The sequence below is a fragment of the Micropterus dolomieu genome, linkage group LG20 (assembly GCF_021292245.1).
Source record: "Micropterus dolomieu isolate WLL.071019.BEF.003 ecotype Adirondacks linkage group LG20, ASM2129224v1, whole genome shotgun sequence".
Taxonomy (NCBI): Eukaryota; Metazoa; Chordata; class Actinopteri; order Centrarchiformes; family Centrarchidae; genus Micropterus; species Micropterus dolomieu.
The window spans coordinates 11,174,486-11,195,126 of record NC_060169.1 but is presented as its reverse complement, the minus strand read 5'-3'; the positions used below and the strand labels follow the sequence as shown (position 1 = coordinate 11,195,126).

The 20,641-nt window shown below is 40.3% G+C and overlaps 1 protein-coding gene across 4 annotated transcripts; it reads right to left on the bottom strand.

The window, feature by feature from the left end:
- Nucleotides 1-550: 550 nt before the first annotated feature.
- Nucleotides 551-19,754, bottom strand: phka2 (phosphorylase kinase, alpha 2 (liver)). 4 transcript variants are annotated; one of them, XM_046033054.1, is made up of 32 exons: nt 19,509-19,754; nt 19,303-19,392; nt 17,904-18,062; nt 17,441-17,488; nt 15,220-15,388; nt 14,834-14,916; nt 14,019-14,099; nt 13,773-13,871; nt 13,260-13,406; nt 13,060-13,113; nt 12,737-12,859; nt 12,521-12,616; nt 11,674-11,781; nt 11,303-11,381; nt 10,837-10,971; nt 10,303-10,412; nt 10,017-10,161; nt 7,949-8,024; nt 7,659-7,807; nt 7,389-7,559; nt 6,759-6,868; nt 6,528-6,664; nt 6,279-6,441; nt 5,281-5,360; nt 5,084-5,162; nt 4,872-5,001; nt 4,679-4,780; nt 3,896-4,014; nt 3,718-3,741; nt 1,686-1,919; nt 1,390-1,590; nt 551-1,290 (listed from the first exon to the last, which is right to left on the bottom strand). In XM_046033054.1, exons 2-32 carry the CDS (start codon nt 19,378-19,380, stop codon nt 1,117-1,119), a joined length of 3,663 nt encoding a protein of 1,220 aa, XP_045889010.1. In that variant the 5' UTR covers nt 19,381-19,392; nt 19,509-19,754; the 3' UTR covers nt 551-1,116. The 4 variants fall into 4 exon arrangements, with proteins under 4 accessions (XP_045889010.1, XP_045889008.1, XP_045889009.1 ...); XM_046033052.1 differs by lacking the exon at nt 3,718-3,741 and adding an exon at nt 3,194-3,247; XM_046033053.1 differs by lacking the exon at nt 3,718-3,741 and adding an exon at nt 3,194-3,247 and having other exon boundaries at nt 7,949-8,021.
- Nucleotides 19,755-20,641: the final 887 nt, after the last annotated feature.

Here is a 20,641-nt window from a genome sequence, read left to right as displayed (position 1 = left end):
TTGGCAAACTTTGGGCCCCTTAGCACCAACTGAGCATCGTATAACGTGACAGCCTACCTGAGTATTGTTGCTGAACGTGTCCATCCCTTTATGACGACAGTGTATCCATCTTCTGATGGCTACTTCCAGCAGGATAATGCACCACGTCACAAAGCTCAAATCATCTGAAACTGGTTTCGTCTTCTGAGTTCACTGTACTCCAATAGCCTTCACAAGTTTATCTTCTCTGTATGTGAATTAACTGCTAAATATCTCTAGCAAAACCTTGGAGTGACATTCATATGCAGACAGATGAATTCATTTTCACCCATTGTACAAAACACACAACACATACACAAAGACAAAAACATCTTGGCAAAGAAAACTATTCTTTTTCCCATACAGGTTAATGTTAATACAAGACTACAACAAGTTTCAGTATTGTCAACATTAAGAGCCAGGGAGCAATCAGAGGTCCAATTTGTGTGAATTCATATGCACAAATGATTCATTTGGTTTGGGGGAGTGGGTGATCAAGTCATTTGAGGCTACAAATTGGTTTTATGTTTGATATTTTATTATTTGTTCCCACAGTAACTACAGTAAAACAATATATTATTATATTAATAAATACAGATAAAACTAACAATTAAAATGTACCAATTATTGGTTTGAGGGAAATAATTAATAATGTGTGCACATTAATGATCAGAAGGTTTTCTGATAATGATAAGAATAATAACATGTAACATATTAAATTACAAGACATAACTGTTGATATAACATTCTCACACGCAACACAGAGCACAGAGGTATGCTATTTTGTTTGCAAATTTCAATTGACATACAATGCTTGTAAATTGCATGTGAGCAGCATGTTTAACTTAATAAATAAGTTCACAATCCAGACAAGAAAACATTAATTCAATAGTTTTGCAATCAGCTGCCAAGGCTATGATGTTACATCAGTGTATGGGAGCTACAGATGTTATTGAGAGTCAATACTTACAAGCACCACATGAATTGTATGAGCTGATAATGAGAAACTCTGCTGTCTTTGGACAGTTGATCCTTTAGTTACAAAATGTGTCTCTTCAGGTGTTTGTCAGGAGCAGCGAGACACACTAGTCAGGTTTTTCACTGCATCAGGCAGCTGGAACTTGGCAGGAAGTCCTGGACATAAGTGATTGTCGCCTTGGACAGATAGGTCATGGTGCCATAGCTGCCACTGGGGGCGCTATCGTAGAAAAAGTTGCAGATTCCTGTCGCTGGGTCCTTCTCAAGGAAATAATCAATGGCACTGTTGGATTTCTGGGGATGCAGAGGTAGAACAGAGTGAACCCCGGTGAAAATGCACAAATACATGAACATCCTTTCAAACAAAAAAGTATCTCTTGACAGTAGCAGTACCTGGTCACTGAGGAACAGGTCATTAGCCAAATGCAGGATGCGGTCCACGTGGATAATGCCACCGATGCTGTCCACATCCACATCAGCTACCAGGCCTAGAACCATCACGGTCTCCACTAGCAGCTGTCGGTACTCTGGTTGAGGAACATGGTTCAGGACGGACTCCACCTGCACTGCAAACTTGATCTCGCCCTCTGTCATCTACTCAGAAAACACAGAATTCAAAACATCTACATCCATGCATCCACACAGATAGTCCTAAATCCAGCTTTAGCTACAAGTCTGCGAGATGCTACCTCTCTCGTAGTAGAAGAGGGCAACACATATCCATCTATGGACAGGCCATGGCACTTCTGCAGGATCTTCCAGACCTTCTGGTAGAAACCCATTGGTACTCTGTTGATTGCGCCATCCAGCCTGCGTCTCCTCAGCCACTGGCCCTGTCTTTCCTCCCAGTGCAGCTGTCCATCTCCTGGGCCAGGGCCCACTGGAGACAGGATCCCACTGGGAGTGGAGGGGCTGCTGCAACGCTGTGGTAAGAACATATCGTAAAATGTACTGTATTCCTTCTTTACACCATTACACTTGTCAGTAGTGTCTGTACCACACAGGCAGGCAAAACTGCAGTTTTTTCCTAGGCCACTTCCCTCTGTTCACTGTTGGAGCTCGCATCCAAGCCATGGTCAAACCATACAAATTCTGCTCCTGCACTGCATTCTTATTACATTGTTGGACTCATGATGGATGGTCAAAAAAACGTTTTAAAAAGTGTCAAAAGTCGTGGTGCCTACATTACCCACAATACAACTCAACTGACAACAGTTGTGTTGGGGAGGCAGGTATGTTATGCTAGTAGCAACTAGTTTAGCACCAAGCCACTAGCTTCACTTCTTTCTAATGCCACATCCCCATTTTTTTATTTTCAAACCAGTCTTCAGACCCAACTAACACTTTACACATATGCAGCAGAACTCTTCAAGACCTGTAAACAGACTTAGATGTGTAAAATCGGGTTCCCCTATAACAGAATGATTAGTTCAGTCTTCCTTCTATTCTGCACATAACTGCATTATCAGGTTTATGATTTGTGGTGGTGAACAGAGCCTTTTGACATGATACAGTGTACTGACAAGAGTAATGGAAAACAGGTTTGTCATACCATAAAAAATACATAAAGTTGAAATATTTAGTGTAGTAGTCTCACACACACACACACACACACACACACACAATGACACATATCCTTATTTACACAATCCATGCAATCATTCATGCATCTTGATATCATGCTCTATTACACTTGGCAAAGCGAGACACTTCAGCAGACATACTGATGGACAAGGCTGGTGTTATTGAATTTTATTTTTGTGTTATTAACAATTACTCTAAACAATTACTTTAGTTTTAAAAGTCTTGTCTGTGTAGCTACAGCCTGTCTGGTAGATTATGCCTCCACAAATTATTTAGAGCTATAGCGCTGCAATGGCTGACATATCGCTATGTTAGTGTTATACAGTGTGGTTTATTCCTCTCAGGTTGTCAAAAGAGGGACAGACTTGAAAATGCCAATTTAACTACACCAGCCATGTTTATTGCAATGATGGAATATATCGCCATGTGCTATTGATTGTCCAATATGTGTTTTTGCATAACAGTTAAGTTCAGACACAAGCAATATCAGGCCTTGGCTACACAGATAATACTTGATAGTATGGTAAATGTATTGTTGTTTTTGGTGTCTTACTACACCAAACTACAACAAACCAAGTTTGAAGTCTGAAGCAGGTGAGGTGAAATGTTTTACCGTGGAGCGAGGAGATGTGACATTGCTACTCAAAGAGAGACTGCCGCTGAAGATCTACATATGAATATGGATGACAGAGAATAGTTTGAGATGGTTCACATGGTTCTACTGCAGCCACAGAGAGTATAATGTTACCAGCATGTTTGCTCTGTAGTCTAATTCAACTCTACAAAAAACAACTAGTGAGAAAAGCTTCTTGGAAACAAAATAACTGTTCTGCATGGCTGATCACAAGAAAGACTGTCCATCAAACAAATAACGCCACTCCACGCCGACATGATATCACAAAATGAGTTATTAGCGTGGACTACTTAAAGCAGCTGAATCAAAGTCTGGATTGGTTCAAGAGCTCATGAATTTCCAGCAAAGCATGTTCTCCTGCTGATATGTGATGAAGTGACAGTTGTTCCAGCTATGGAGGGAGCTACAGGGAGTGGTTTAAAAGCAGGACTTAGCCGGCGGTTTGATTGTATAGACCGACGTCAGAAACAGTCACATGCTAGATATTATCAAACCCAACCCACACTGTGAGGCCGAGAGTCATCTAGCTGCAACCAAAAGCAAGAACACTGTTATTCTACTCACATAGAGACAGAGAGTCAGAGACAAAGAGACAGAGAGAGAGAAGCATATTCCACAGCATATTTACAAAGACACGCTGATTATTAGCCAGGTTTTTTAAATTTTATTTGTGCTTCCCACCTGTTTTATCTCACTCTTTAGCTTGTGTATGCCTGTGCGTTCAGTCTTGGTGGCTCCAGTGTGGCCTAGTTCATGAATGGAGATGGCAGGACTGGTGGCTGTTGACTGGATTGGGCGCACTGATGAACAGAGACAAATATAAACAAAAAAATCAAACAACGGGGCAAAGCAGACCTTATAAATGGTGACAACATCGTCCTGTGCCAGAGCCATAAAAAAAGGTGCTAGCATGTTGATGTTTAGCAGATATAATGTTAACAATGTTCACCATCCAAGTTAAGTATGTTAGCATGCTAACATTGGCTGATTTCCACTTAGGGCTGCAACTGACTATTATTTTTATTGTCGATTGATCAGTCGATTATTTCCTCGATTAAATCGATTCGTTTTCTGATCTATAAATCTATATATCAGAAAATTCTGAAATGTGATGATTGGTGTTTCCCAAAGCCCAAGAAGACGTCCTCAAATGTCTTGTTGTGTCCACAACCCAAAGATATTCCATTTACATGTGTAAATTGAATTAATTTGTCATAAAGGAGTAAAGAAACCAGAAAATATTTACATTTAAGAGGCTTTAATCAGATAATTGTCTTTAAAACATTACTCACTTATTATCAAAATAGTTACGATAACGATTTCTGACTATTTTGACTTTCTTCATTCCCTAATTTCTTCTCTAAAATGTCTCACTCAAACTGAGAGTGCAACTTATTCCCATAAATTATCATGAACACATTTACTGTAAAGACAATGAGAAAATGTGGGGGTGGGGGGACTCACCGCTCCTCTCCACCCCAAACTCTTTGCCACTGAGGATGTGATGCAGCAGGTTCTTCATGCCAAAAGGACTCAGGCTCATCAAACTCTCAGACGCCTCCTCCCCTACAAAGATGTCAAACATTTTTTTATGTTTACTGCGCAGGCTAGATTGTGTATGTTCACAGTTGTGTGTAAGTGTGCTTGGTTTTCCTACCAGAGCAGTGCAGGCTACGAGCCAGTTCAGTGGCCATCACTTGCATGATCAGTCCTATCCTGAGCCGTAGCATGTCCCCAAAAAGAGCAGGCTGGGAGCGCATATACATGGCTAGATAGACCATGATTTCCTGTATGACAAACACGCAGGTGACAGCCGTAAGATTAGTGTCTGAAAAGGTCCTGCAGCGGTCCTTATGGTTAAAGGTTTACCTGAGTGAGTACAGCTATACTGATGTCCTGGCCACTGGCTTCATAGATGAGAGTGTTTAACTCCTCAGGAGGTAGTGGGCTGAAACAAAAACAGTGAGGAGGAAGAGTCGGTTTACTAAATGGTACTTAATTCAACAAAGCCTTAATGTGAACACAAAATCTCGTCACCAGTTATTGTGACAATAACTAGGACTTACACTGTGATGACTCGTTCCCTGGGTTCAGGGGGAAGACCTACAGTCAGCTGCTTGTGATGGGAAATCAGATCTGTGCAGGCCTGAGGAAACGACAAATACAAACAGAAGGGTTGACTACACTAATTATTCTTCAGGTATAGCTTCAGGTAAGGCCGAGTACTGGTGTCAGTGGGTTATGATGCAGTTTTGATAATGGTCAATAGATGGGGTTAAAGCCTTTTCTTTATTTTAATACAATACACAAACAAAGGGTTTTTTCCCTGGTGATTGATCCAGATGAAGACACCAAGAATATGGTTTGATAATGATTTTGTTTGATGAGTTTTTTCCTGTGTTTGTTAATTCATATTTTGGACATTGCTGATTAGATCAGAGCGGATTCTATAAGGGTGGTTTAGATGTTAATGTGTGTCAATTTATATGTAACATATTTTAGTTGGAAGGACGATTACTTTAGTGGGAGAAAATGAGAGAAAATGAGAAACATTTTTCTTTGTGGAAATGCTCTTTATGTATTTAACCCATAAAAACCTGATTTGAACATATAAATAGGATGGGTGAGTTAAACTTTGTGCAACTTAACTGTAACTTTGTGTAAGAATGTGGAGTTTGTTGCCACAGATGGTTAAGGCCTTCAAAGCTACTTTATTAAGATTTTTTAAATAGTGTTCAATATCTTAAGCATCATGCTGCTGATGTTGGTATTCTCTGTTTTTAGGTGTATTCAGGTCAACACACCAGCATTCTGGATCGGGTCTAATTGTCTCCAGATACCTGTTTGATCAGGTCTTTTTATAATCTATTTATTCACATCCAGCTTTGACAGGTTTTACACAGGTCAGTTTTGTATCAGGTCTAACATTTTAAGATGTCTAATATCAAGGTTTATCTAGAGCCAACTTTATGTTCCTGATAAATAACTTTTCAGTTTAGTCTCTAACTGGCTGCTAAGCCTCCCTGTTGTCTGTGATAAAAAATGACTCTGACTTCTCACTGACCTCAGCGAGGACCTCCACTCTCTTGCGTAGTATTCCAGAGATGTATCTGATGAGTCCCCACTCTTTGCAGGCTCCAGCTTGTACATACAGCTCCTCCAGCAGAGAGCGCACACTGACCCCACCCTGTCCAGGACCTAACAACTCCACTGGCCAATCAGCTCCTCTGTTCATCAGAAAAACAAATTACTTAATAGTGTGCCAATACAAACAATAAGCTCAATGTGTGTGTAGTTGTCTCTATGTCCATACTTCATTATGTAAAGGATGTAGAGTATATCAGCCTGGTCCTGTAGAGTTGGACACTCTTTCAGCTGCCTCACCAACGCTGCAAAGTCTGTGTTGCCCTGAGAGTCTCGAGGCAGGTGCAGATCGGCGGCACTGTGGGACTTGTGAGAGATGTCAATGTAAGACAAACACATTTCAGAGCAATTGAATCACAAGAAAAATGAGTTTGCTTGGGGAAGGATCTGCTGTGCTTACCTTGTCTTGCTTTGTATGTGAGCCATGCTGAGGATGAGGAACTTCAAGCAGGTTCAGAGATCTGCGGTGTTTACTCTTAATAGGAGTCACAGGTAGATACATGGAAGACTCTGAAACACACGCACGCACACACACATAAATTAAAACAACTCATTACAAAGTGAAACAGGAATATTTTTGAGATTCTGCCAAATTTATTTTCATTTCTGGTGTACTTAGTTTAACATGATTTTTCTTGTGATTGTTTACCCTACTAAGAGATGTCCTACATTTCCCACTTAAGCTTGTGACAACCCCAACAACGTGTGCTTTCACTGTTTTCTGGATCAGATAAGATTTAGGGTAGGAAGGTATATTGAGTAAGAGATTTTACAATTGGGACGTTTTGCTCTTATGATAAGTGTCGATCAATATTATTCCATAAAGCTTTGCATGTATGTGTTTGAACAACATGGAGAGCCATGTTAACGAGGGTCTAGATAAAAGCAGTATATTTAGTCTAGTATTAGTTGATGCCATTAACTGGTTGGCAGCAACAAATACATAGCCTAAGTTAATCCCCAACCATGAACAGCGACTTTTTAGGAAACACTATTCAAAGAGCAAACAGACTTCAACTGACTAACTCACTGGGCATGTTCAGGCCCTGGACCTTGGCCATAAAAGACAGGATGTCTCTGGTGGTGTGTTCAGCACTGAAAACATGGTGCTGCCCCGTCTGGATGGGAGGTAGATGGCTCTTGGTGGTGGTGCTGTGGAGGAGCTGGGTGAGGTACTGGTCAAACATGTCTTTTGAGCCCTCTGGAGTTAAATACATAAACTATTTTAATTACAGTTTAACTTAAATAATCAAATATCACTGAAAAAGACCCACATACACACTCTCTCATCACTAACTACCTGGGGGCCCACAGTAGTTATATTCCTCTCCATATTCGTCCTCATCTTCCTCATCTTCGAGTAAGCTGTCATCGTTCTCTTCATCCAGGAAACTGAGGTGAGTGTGGAATGAAGTGGTCTTGAAACTGGAGAGGTCTGACATCTGCACCCTGTAGTAACATTCAAACAAAATAACCACACATGCAAGAGAAGTAACACATACTGTGTTACAGACATTTCAACACACTAAAAAATCAGATATCCTATTCACAGTAATCGTATGATGTCCTATGTTACAGACGGAAACAGACCTTGCTCCAGCAAAATAGCCATCCTGTAGTTTCCTCAGGGTTGCTAGGATACACGGATCAATCGTATCTCCATCTTCTGGATATAAAAAGCAAATATATGCCTTGAAGTGCAATAAAATAATTGGCAAAATAGTAATATGGAAATGAACAGTATGTACATTCTAGATCACATCCATCGGCGTCGCCAGGTCATTTTTCCGAATGTAACCCAACAACAAAAATATTTTTAGTATTAATATGCAATAATCCTCATGACACCGCCTGTCTCGCAGGTCTTCAAAGAACAGAGGCTACTCGCAATAATATTGCTACATTTTGTTTGAAGTTCATGTGACGTGACCCCCCACCGCTATTCAGTGTGCCTGCATTTAGAAAGAGAGAGAGAGAGAGAGAAAGCATCACTCACAGCTTCAGGGCTTTTAGATGTAAATGTTGACAGACTGGGGGAACAGAATGTGATTCTTACTGCTGAATCATTAATAACTGCAAGAATGTAGGCCTGGGGCTGACTGTGAAAGTATCAGCCATGTTTGTCTTGTTATTATTATTACTAACATACGTATGTAGCCATTTTGCTACAATTACACTTCACAAAACGGCTGCGACTGTGTTTGCCACCTGACCTTTCTTTTCTCTCTGAGAGGGAAGAATTTAGAAAGTGGCGTTGCGCTGCGGGGAGCCCAGCTGCAGTAGTGCACGGACCATGCGTAATATTCATCCAGCCAGAAGGAACAATCATGAACCGTTCACAGCACGTCGGTCAAACTAGCGACACAACCTGTACTGGAGAGCGAGTGGGGTGGTGGAGCGTACAGGGCCAGGGCCAGGAGATCGCGGAGCGACCAGCCCGCTGCAGACGGTCAGTGATCGTTCACTCTGGTTGGATGAAGTATGACGCTGCTGATTTTACACATAATCCATGATGATAGAGTAATATAGAAATTAATGGCAATAAAGCATGCTGTCAATATTTTACAGATCCCCCAAAATATCACAAATCATGCTTTTAGGGGAGCTGATGTCTTATTAAGGCGAGCTAAGCTCCCCCTGGCTCCCCCGCAGTTCTCATCCTGCCTACATGTGTGTTGACCTAGCAGGGATAAAATTAGATGAAAAAAGTTGATATACTGGAGAAACATATCTGACAGCAATACAGAAAGCCTGAGAGCCTTACTGCATTATGTTAGACTATATTTTTATATTTTGAATTATGACCTGTCACCTTAATTTTGTGTTTCCTTGTATGTAAATAAAGACATTTCCTCAATAAATTGGTGCAGAAAAATTCACCAGAATGCAGGAAATTAAGTGTTACACAAGCACAAATTTTCCAGGGGGAGGACCACCAGAACCCCCCACCCCCAATTATTATTAGTGTTAATTATTATCAGTAGTAATTATAATAATCATGATAAATGCATTTATATGGCCTATGCTATTTAATAATTAAAATGTAGCTCACTGATTTATTAAAAAAAGAGTGAAATAGAAAGTGTAAAAGACAAGGTTCAGTTTGACAAATGCCATAACAAGGTAGCAACAGCTGGCAACCAAAGTGAGTACACCCCTAAGTGGTGGGTTAGGTTTACGTAATAGGAGCAAGATTCGTTAGGGTTAGGGAAAGAATATCATGGTAAGCCAATCAGAGGCAGAGTATGACAGGTCATAGCTGTCACCCTCCTAAGTAAAGAAATATTGCGTACTGTAGTGTGCACACAGAAAAAGTGACAGTGTGAAGAATAAATTTCTCAAAACAGTCAGAATTGAACAGAGTGAAAAAATTTCCCCACAATGCACTACATAAAATGAAATGGAGTCCTGTTATTCAATGAGCGGGCACCATCTCTGAATCTGCTATCCAGTTCCTATAAAAAAACACTTTGAGGTCTCTTTGTTAAGTTTAACTGGCAGAAGCATTCTAAAGATGCAGTTTGATTTATGTCCAAGTTTTGTGTCATTCCCTGTTAGTATAAAACATAAAGTATGCTAATCTTTATTATACTATAAAGTATTCTATATGGGATACTACATGGGAGACTGATTTGCTTTGAGTTAAGAGCCTTATTACCCAGCATGCTGCGGGTGATGGGGAAAGCGAGTGTGGGCCGTCCTGTCATCCGCCAGCAAGAAGAGAGATAGGCCAGCTCTGTTCGTAACATCTCCACAATCATCTGGTTGTCCAGCGCCAGGTAGAAATGGTGATGATCCAGAAACTGGACAGTGAGCACAGTAAAGTAGAAAATAAAAAACAGACAGAAAGAAACCAACATATTAATTTGGTAGTATTCATTACTACAGCCTTGTCTTCAACCTAGACTTGCTTATGAATCACGACATCTCAAGGTTAGTTTTACCTGGGGAGTGAATATATAAGGCCGGTTTCTGATTTCATAGAATTTGGATGTTCCCAGAACTCCAATGTGTCTGTAGGGCCTCCCGCTCAAATTCAGCTTCTTGCAGTTCCCTGTGGCAATGACACAAGATGTTAATCTTATTTTTACACAAACACACACACACTCACACGCACACACAAAACTGAGCCCTGTATCAGAAAGCGGGTTTAGTGAAAACTCTGAATTTGTTAAGCTGGTTAAGATGAGGGAAACTCTAGGTTTTCCGTTCCAGAAAGAGGTTGCCATCTCCGGCTTAACCAATTTAGTGCTTTAGTGTTTATTAACCCTGCTTTCTGAAACAGGGCCCTGATCAATCTCAGTGAAAGACTACTTCCCCATGTGGAGGGAGTAATAACAACAAGTAAAGTAGACCTGTTTACATTGGCATGCACAGTCTACGTGAAGGCTCATGAGATGCATTTTTAGGCCAAATAGTAAGGACAGAGATTGTTTATGAAATGGATGTAGCTCAAGGAGTGCTTGGTGCTTGTTTACCCAGTCTGGCATAAACATGACTCAAGATGCGAGCAGGCATGACCCTGATAGGCAGAACTTCTGACATCGTCTGGACTATAATCCCATGATCACTTAACAACTCCTGGATCTCCTTCGATTCTGCCACAACACAAACTTACACAAACAAATAAAAAGAAACACATTATCTCCTGCCTGACATAAGGAAATCTGTACATAAAACAAAAACATCCGAACAATGCGATTTATGTCCCCTCTCTCATAATGTCAACTAAACTAAACAAAACACAGCTGCACAGCAGTGGTGAGTGACACAATCACAGGGTTCCAAACTACTATTGTTAGGGACGGAGGAATGCTGACTTCCTATTCTTCTTCCTTTATTCCAGTATCAGATTTTCCCATTTTCCTGGGATCCATACAATTTTTTAATCCAGCTTCTGGGCTCACATTTCCCTCAAATTAATAATGGATTGGATGCACCAACCTTGTACCACAACATCTGGCTTGAAGTTTGTAGAGAACCTTCTGTTAAGAGGATCTATCTCTCCTGGTGCTAAAAAACCCTTATAGCAAAAAGAAAAAGAGAGACAGAGAGGGTGAATTATTATGAAAGAAAACAGTGTAAGTGGTTTTACTGTTTTAAACAGTGTTTAAAATAGAAATGTGCTCTGTATGGCTCCATTGTCTGTTGAAGACATCTCGTAGCAGTGCTTTTTCCTTTTCTTTACAATATAAAATCTGCATTATTCCTGATTTGTGATATTGTCTATTACTGTGACAGTCACAGTAATAACAGATAGCAGCCAAGTGTTGCAAGATAACATTAGAGGTGGTGTAAAATGATCCTGTGACTACCTCGGCCAGAAGACTGCCCAAGATGTAGAGGGACTGTCCCCACATGTGTGGCAGCTGCCCCATGGCCACTCTGTCCACTGAGTGAGGATTGCTGTACTCCTCCTCCACCTGTAAGAGGCAAAATATGTTCTCATTCTTATGTGGTTGCCAAATATACAGTTACAGCAGTCAAGACGCAACAAACATTTAGTTGCCCTGATTTTATTGCCATTTATAAAGCATAATAACATTCCAAGCATATTTATATCTGACAGGATTGCAGATAACCCCACCATTACCATAGTATACTTAATACTGGCGATATGTACAAAATAATCCTTGGACAACAGACAAAAAATAGACTAAAGAAGAAAAAATGATCAAATACATGAGTGATATTATATATTATTATATTGATAAAAACAAAAAGAGTCTACAGCCATGCTGTGGCTCTGTGAGGCTCTACAGTACTTACTAGAGCTAACATCAGCATGCTAACATGCTCATCTTAGTTAGCATGCTTAAAAACTTGCTACTACTAAACGAAGTACAGCTAAGGCTGATGGGAATGTCATTAGTTTTGAAGGTATTTAGTAATAAAACAAAGTATTGGACAGATGGCAATAGCATGCTGTTAACATGGCTAAAACAGAAATACTAACAATCAAGAATATGTAAAAACTATTTTCTCAAACACAAACAACTTAATTTTGTTTAGCACATCAGAGAACAAGGGACTGTACTGTCCAAAATTAGAACAAAAAAAATATTTCATGTCATTTCAAGTCTCTTCAGACTAGTTTATAGGTTTTGTGAGACCATTAACAAGAATGTGACTAGAATAAAATAACATCTGCTGTATTTATACCTTGTCATGTGGTACAGAATATAGTTCAGGCAACAGTTTGATGCCATTCTTCCCTCTGATCAAAACTCCCTCCAGTGCCTCGCGGTACTCCTGCACCTGTGCAAATTACACAGTATTTTGTTTAATTTTAAATCTGCAGCACAAGTCATAAGTGGCTTCATGACTGTGTGATTACAGTAGAAACTGCATATGGAGCAGTGCGTTTGGTTTTATTACCTGTTCTTGATCTTCAGCAAAGATGCCGTCCAAGATGAGGTAAGTCCAGAACACAGGCCACTCACATTCAATATTCTCAAACAACTTGAGCTCTGCAGGATCGTAGTGCAGCCTAGATGGGTCCTAGTGACACAACAGACAGGAACAGTAGTAGCGTCTATCTTAAATTATACAATACATAATTTTCTTACAACAGAAAAAAATATTCATACTAAACCACCTGTGACATCCACTCAAAAACTGAACTTCTTCTCTCATTTCATACTTTTGGTGTTGAGTGTTTATCAGTAACATGGAGATGTTCAATATGCAGAATATTTCACCTCTTTAGGACAACGATATCCATCCCTGATGAAGCGGCAGCAGCCATAGCGACCCTGAAATTACACCAAAGAGTGGAAATTTTCGTATTCTGACTGACTTACATGTATGTACAAGGAAACATTTCAGGGTAAAATACTGAAGTGTGTAATGTTTCATCATCCAAAACAAATGATTTGGATTTCTCATGTTTAGACTATACCTGCAGTTTGCTCATGATTTCCGACTTAGTGATGGCAACCAGGTCAGCATCCTCAACAGCAAAGGCAGGGAAGGAAATGACAGACAGAAGACCAGCGTCTATCTCCTTTGAAGTTGAAGCTCTTGGCAACATGGAGCACAGGATGGACTGAGGGAAAACACAGACAGATAGGTCAAGATAGTGCAGATATCACAGTCTTGGTTCAATGTCCCATTCAATAAGCATTGCCGAAATGTCATTTTTGATAAGGATAAGACTATTTCTCTCTGCCAAAAAGCTGGAAACTGTTATTCATGCCTTTATAAGATTATTGTTATAAGAATAGATTATTGTAATTCCTTGCTCTCTGGTATCAGTAAAAATCCTTCTCCCATCTCCACCTCATCCAAAACTCTGAATAGATATCAAGATATTACTGATTACTTACAAAGCCCTAAGAGGCCTAGCCCCAAAATATTTAGCAGATCTGACTTTAAAATGTGCTTTATAAATAAAGTGTACTATTATTATTACCTGACAATGTTCCACTTCATCTGGTAAAACATGGATGACTGACTTAGGCCCTCCGTGGGCACCAAAAAGATCCAGCTCATCTATGGCCTCCAGAGCTGCCTGCACACCCATTGCACCCACACACACACACACAAATGCATGCAGAGAAAGTGGATAACACATGTTATCCACTTTCTTCTTTTGGTCTTTAATGTATAGTGTATCATAAATGCTGACAATAAATACATAGATATGTGGCTCCTGTACCTTAGCAATTCCTACAGAGCTGCCATTGAGCTCTGGGATGCCCTGGTTAGTCTTGTCACCTCGCTCCCACATCCCATAATCCTACCGGGAGGAAAAAAGGAATTATCCATTATTCAACTCGACCACCAACAGTACAGTTGGATATTCAGTTCTGTTATGCAGGTAATGGCTAACGTAGTTTCGAACTGTTAGCCTCAAGCAGACATTTTTACTTGAGGGCAATTTGTCATCCACCAAAGGCCTTACACAAATTCTTTCATATCTGCAGTAGTACTCCCCAACACCTGCAAAGTGATTTTGATATGTAAAATTTTGTTTTTGCTCTGGTTTCTTTTCAGTTGGCTGTTTGTTGTGAGTTTCTTAGTAGCCTTAATTTGGTTAACAGGTGAGGTATGGGTCACATACAGGTCACGCTCAGGGTCACTAACTGTCCCCTGAAATAGAAATAGAAATCCTTAGCCATAGGTCTTTGCCTCTGTCTCTCACCCTTTAAGGGTGATGACAGCTGCGCTGATAGAGATACATTCTAGTTCAGACACAAGAATAGCAGCTAACAGGGTTTTCACTAATGGAATAGCTGAGCGTTAAATATTGTGGACCAGAGGGATTCGGCAGAATGTTTTTTTTACTACATTGTGTCCGCACTCTGTATGCTGTTACATTCTCCCCGGCCAGGCTTCAATAAACAGTGGTGTGTAAGTCATCTTAAGTGTTGTGAAACCTTGTGCTAAATAAGAGACAATGACCTGCTCAAGGAATTCCACAACATGTGTCATCCTCTAACCCCCTCCCAAACTTTAGAAAATGTTACTCACCGCCACTTTGTATGCAGCTTCTATGTAGAAGACCAAGTTTTGGATAAAGGCTACCTCATCCAGGTTAGAGATGATACGAAGACCTGTGTTATAACACACACACACACACACACACACACACACTCAGCGACCAAAACATGTTTGTTGCATAATGAGCTTGTGTTCTGTACAAGAGAACCATGGTTAGGTCCCTCTCTAGGACCTGCAGTGCTGGCCAAAAGGGAAGCTGACCAAGCAGCGTGCATTGCTGTTTGCTACATTGTCTTTTTTGATACTACAGTATACCAGAGTCAGACATTTTCAAATCCATCACTATGTGTGGTGTCTTTAATCCAAAAGTCACATTCATTTTAGTGAGATAACACAGCAAAACATCACTACTGTACCTGAGGCCGTCATCTGTGCCAGCATCAGCAGGTAAATTGAGGTGGCGTCCACCTGGAGATGCCCCCACTGGTCGTCCCCAACCACGATGGCACAGGTGGGGGTATCGTATTTGGCATGCAAACAATCCTTTGTACTCTGGGTGTGTTTGAACTTCTCCACCTTAGCCACCTGAAGACACATGAACATGCAGTTATGCACAGACATCAGCGTTGACATTACAGTGTTTGTGTTGTCTGGGCCAGAAGGGACCAAAAATGGCAGGATTAGCATGGTGAGGTTACTATTACTATTTCTTTGCCCAATTTCAGTTTCACGGGAAATACACTGATCAAAATTACGTAACACTTTTGTTTTTGCCCCCATTCATCATTAGCTGAACTCAAAGGTCTGTTAGTGAGCACTTCTCCTTTGCCGAGATAATCAATCCACCTCACAGGTGTGGCATATCAAGATGCTGATCAGACAGCATGGGTATTCCACAGGTGTGCCTTAGGCTGGCCACAATAAAAGGCCACTAGAAAATGTGCAGTTCCATCACACAGCACAATGCCACAGATGTCGCAAGTTTTGAGGGAGCGTGCAATTGGCATGCTGACTGCAGGAATGTCCACCAGAGCTGATGCCCATGAATTGAATGTTCATTTCTCTACCTTAAGGCGTTTCAAGAATTTGGCAGTACATGCAACCAGCCTCACAACTGCAGGACACGTGTAACCACACCAGCCCAGGACCTCCACATCCAGCATCTTCACCTCCAAGATCGCCTGAGACAAGCCACCCGGACAGCTGCTGCAACAATCGGTTTGCATAATCCAAGAATTTCTGCACAAACTGTCAGAAACCGTCTCAGGGAAGCTCATCTGTATGCTCATCATCCTCATAGGGGTCTCCACCTGACTGCAATTCATCGACGTAACCGACACGGGTGGGCAAATGCCCACATTCGATGGCGTTTGGCATTTTGGAGAGGTGTTCTCTTCACGAATGAATCCCGGTTTTCACTGCACACGCTGTGGATCAAGTGGCCCACGGTGGCAGTGGGGTTAGGCGTATGTTATGGACAACGAACCCAGGTGCATTTTATTGATGGCATTTTGAATCCTGAGGCCCATTGTTGTGTCACCTCATTTTGCAGCATGATAATGCACGGCCCCATGTTGCAAGGATCTGTACACAATTCCTGGAAGCTGAAAACCTCCCAGCTCCTGCATGGCCAGCATACTCATCAGACATGTCACCCATTGAGCATCTCTGGGATGCTCTGGATCGGCGTATACGACAGCGTGTTCCAGGTCCTGCCAATATCCAGCAACTTCACACAGCCATTGAAGAGGAGTGGACCAACATTCCACAGGCCACAATCAACAACCTGATCAGCTCTTTGCAAAGTAGATGTGTTGCACTGCGTGAGACAAATAGTGGTCACACCAGATACTGACTGGTTTCCGGAACCCCCTGCACCCCCTCAATACAGTGAAACTGCACATTTTTGAATGGCCTTTTATTGTGGCCAGCCTAAGACACACCTGCGCAATACCCATACTGTCTGATCAGCATCTTGATATGCCACACCTGTGAGGTTGATGGATTATCTCGGCAAAGGTGAAGTGCTCACTGAACTTACTGAAAGAAATAGGCCTTTTGTGTACATAGAGAAAGTCTTACATCTTTGAGTTCAACTCATGATGAATGGGGGCAAAAACGAAAGTGTTACGTTTATAATTTTGTTCAGTGTAAGTAGATGTTTTATTTTACCTAAGCCTGCAACACACAGTTTCCTGCATAAACATTACTTCAAAAATGAAACTGAACAACATTAATTCACAATTAATGCTTGATGGGTCCCTGACCACTGTGGCATTTCAACACTCTGCTGTGGATTTGACATCTTTATCTTACTTTCAGTAATGGAAGTTAAGAGCAACAAATAACAGACAATGTTACAGCAGGCAAACTTCAACTATCACTATCACTTCAACGTGTAGATCACCAACATATTGTTAATCATTAGAAAGTTTGTTTTTCTGACTAACTACCTATATCACTCTATGCGTTCAGAAACACAGAGAAGCTGTTTACATAAAACAGTCTGTTCAAATACCACAGTTCCCGAGATAACATATTCTCAGAACCAGAACACAGGCTTATCGGATTTTCTACCACTAGGATATGATGTTTAAACACAAGTACACACTTGATGTGAGCACATGTGTATCTTACCTGTCTCATCATGCACTGCAGAAGTCCCTGCATCAGCTTTACCACACTCTGCCAACAAACAACAGCTTCATCAGTATTATACAAAAATCAAACAAAATGTCACTAAAACTTTTTACTTTCTAAAAATTATTTTGAGTAGAGGTAGAAATCACGAATCACTCAAAGATTCGTGGTCACTGACAATGTAGTTTGTTCAGACAGTGATCACTGTTAAAATGTACCTTAGTACATAAACCTACTTTATTTAACCATAAAGTAATAATTAAATGATTAAAATAAGAGATGCAAGTAACATTTTATTACAGAGCAATTGAACATTGTATTAAAGTTATTAATTTACTGTTAATCACTAAATCTATAAAATTACTCAAAGTTACAAGAGCTAAGAATTACATAACTGGTAGAACAAACAGGCACTGGTGTAGAGATTAACCCCCTCTCTTGCTCTCTGTCATAAACACACCTGCTCCAGTTCATATGCCTTGGCCTTGTCTTCATCGCGGTCTGCATTCTTGCGGTAGGCCATGCCCAGCCCCCACACAGCCAGGACACTGTACACATTATCCCTCACCCAGGCATCCTTCTTCTGGGCACTGGCGGGCAAAAGTCCTGTCACTGGGTTCTGAAACAAACACACACACGAGGGCTTAATTTACAATAAGGACTGTAACACATTTACAGTTTCTGTTTGAGTTACTGACTAATATCTCTGTAAATCGTTTTATTGACCAGTTCCCATAATTCAGATAAGAAAATGTCTGACAATAAATATCAAGAAAAAAAATATTTTAGAGCTGCAGATAACAATTCCTTATCACTTTTTCTGCAAATTATTTTATTGATTCCTTTGGTAATCATTTTATTTAGAAAAACATCAGAAAATATCACAAATTCCAAAAGTGACAGTTTAGTCAGTTTTGTCTGTTGTCAAACCAACAGTTTAAGTCTATAGGTTTACTATGATATAAGACAAGGCAAGCAGCAAATCTACACATCTGAGAAGATGTAATATTTGTAATCAGATTCTTTTCTGTTGACTACCTATCAATTACTTTCCATTCTAAATAATTTTCCATTCTAAATAATTTTATATGTATTATGATTTACTGTTTACAGTGTCTTATTATCATACAGTGTCTTATTATCATATTACAGTGTCTTATTATCATATTATTTCAAGGAAAGGACATATCTTTTTAGTTAAGAGGCTCACGCTAATAAAACATTATGACAGTTTGACGGCTGAATGAAAGTGAATGAGATTTTAAGTTGGGCTAGTGAGTTACTAATACAGCAATTTAAATAGTTTCAGTTTTTGGTTCATTGTGCCCCTTGCATGTACATGCTTTGTAAGTGAAGTTGACACTGTTCTCCATCAGCTGTGAATCCTCTGGGTCACAGTTTTAAACTTAGGCAGCTGTGTATAGCACCTCTCTATGAGATCAAGTGCTGATAGACAAAGGTGAATAGTTTTCCAGGCCTCAGCCTATTCCAGGGGCTGAACTTTGCTCACCCCTTGTTTATCTCTATGCAGCTCAACCTTGTTCCATTACCCTACATTTACCAGCGACACTAAAACGTTGCTTACATGGTAATGCATCAATAATTATGATCAAATTATAAAATATATATATAATTCTGAAATGGGCCATGAAGCAGAAGTACATTTACCTTGTAACTTTGAGTATATTTTGATGCAAATGCTCGTAAGTCTCGAATGCAGGACTTATATTTGTAACAGAGTATTTCTACACTGTGCCACAGCTACTTTTACGGAAGCAAAACTTCCGTAAAACATCGGCTTCAGCAGCTTCACAGAATTGACTTTTCTCCTGTATCCTAGTACGTATTTTTAGACTCACCTGGTGGCACAGGATAGTCTCATGGACCAGCCTGGCATAGCCATCCAACCTCACTCCTGAGTTACTGCGGCTCCTCATCCTGAATGATCACTGCACACACAAGTTATATCTGAACAGTATACGGCACTTCAAGCTCGGCCATTTGCGAAATTGAGTATATTATAAATACAGCGACTAAATGAAGCTTAATCACTGTGGTGACTTACCATACAGTGACGCATCCCTGTAGTCCTGCAGCAAGGATTTGATCTGACACCTTCTGCAGAGGCTGCTGCTCTGCTAGAGCTTGCTAGCTGAGTAGCATCCTGCTGTCTTTGAAGACAAATACAGTTAAAGTTAAACGCACAACCTGCACTCACACACCAACCCACAGCCCGGTGTTCCGGGTGTGGTCAAACGGCTTGGTCTGTACAGCCAGGCCCTATGCGTGAGGGGCAGGCTACGTATGTAAGTAGCTGTATATCTGCTCTGGGAAAAAAACAATATGCCCTTGTTGTTTGATTATTTGACGACAGGGGGCGCAAAATGACCTCTATGTCCTCCCTTTCCAAGGTTTCAAGGCACAGTCCAAATGTGAACAGGCAGCCACCTTTCCAAAAGGTTCAAGTTTACTTGTGAAGCAACTTTTCATAAAAAATAAAGTGCTATAAGGGAGAATTAAAAAGTCAAAGAAAAAATCATCAGAAAAGAAGAAAAACTAAGGAGGATAACAGCACAGAAAACATAATAACTAGAGGTAATTTAAGTATTGTAATGAATTACTTCAGTAGAGTGAGTCCTGCACTCAAGATTACTTCAGTCAAAGTATAGAGGTATCAACAGCAAAATAAAAAGTATCAAAAGTTGCCCCTTCTTATGTGATTATTAGTCTTATATTTATTATGTTGTTATAATTATTATATTGTAAATACTGATGCATTAATGTGTAGTTGGTCAAAGCAGAGCTAACTACTTTTGGTATAGTTCATCTATAACAATGCATCATATTTTACAAAGTGATCATATGTGTAACAAATTACCCATTGTTGTCGACTGAAGGTTAAAAGCTGGCTGTATACTTTACATATTGTAGACATGCAAATACTGTAGGTACTTGAAACACTACTGTAATCCCATTCAGTTTACAGTAATAGCTTTATTTATTGACACTGTATGTTGTTAATTTGTATTTATGTATATTTCCCCTGATTGCATGCAGATAAAACTTGCATGTCTGTGTTTGTTGTAGTTGTATATATAGTATGAAACTGTCATGTGGTAGGGAAACACTTTACCAAAGATAAGTGGAAACGACTGTGGTAACTTTCAGCCACAGTCTATGAAATAAAAAAGAAGAAAA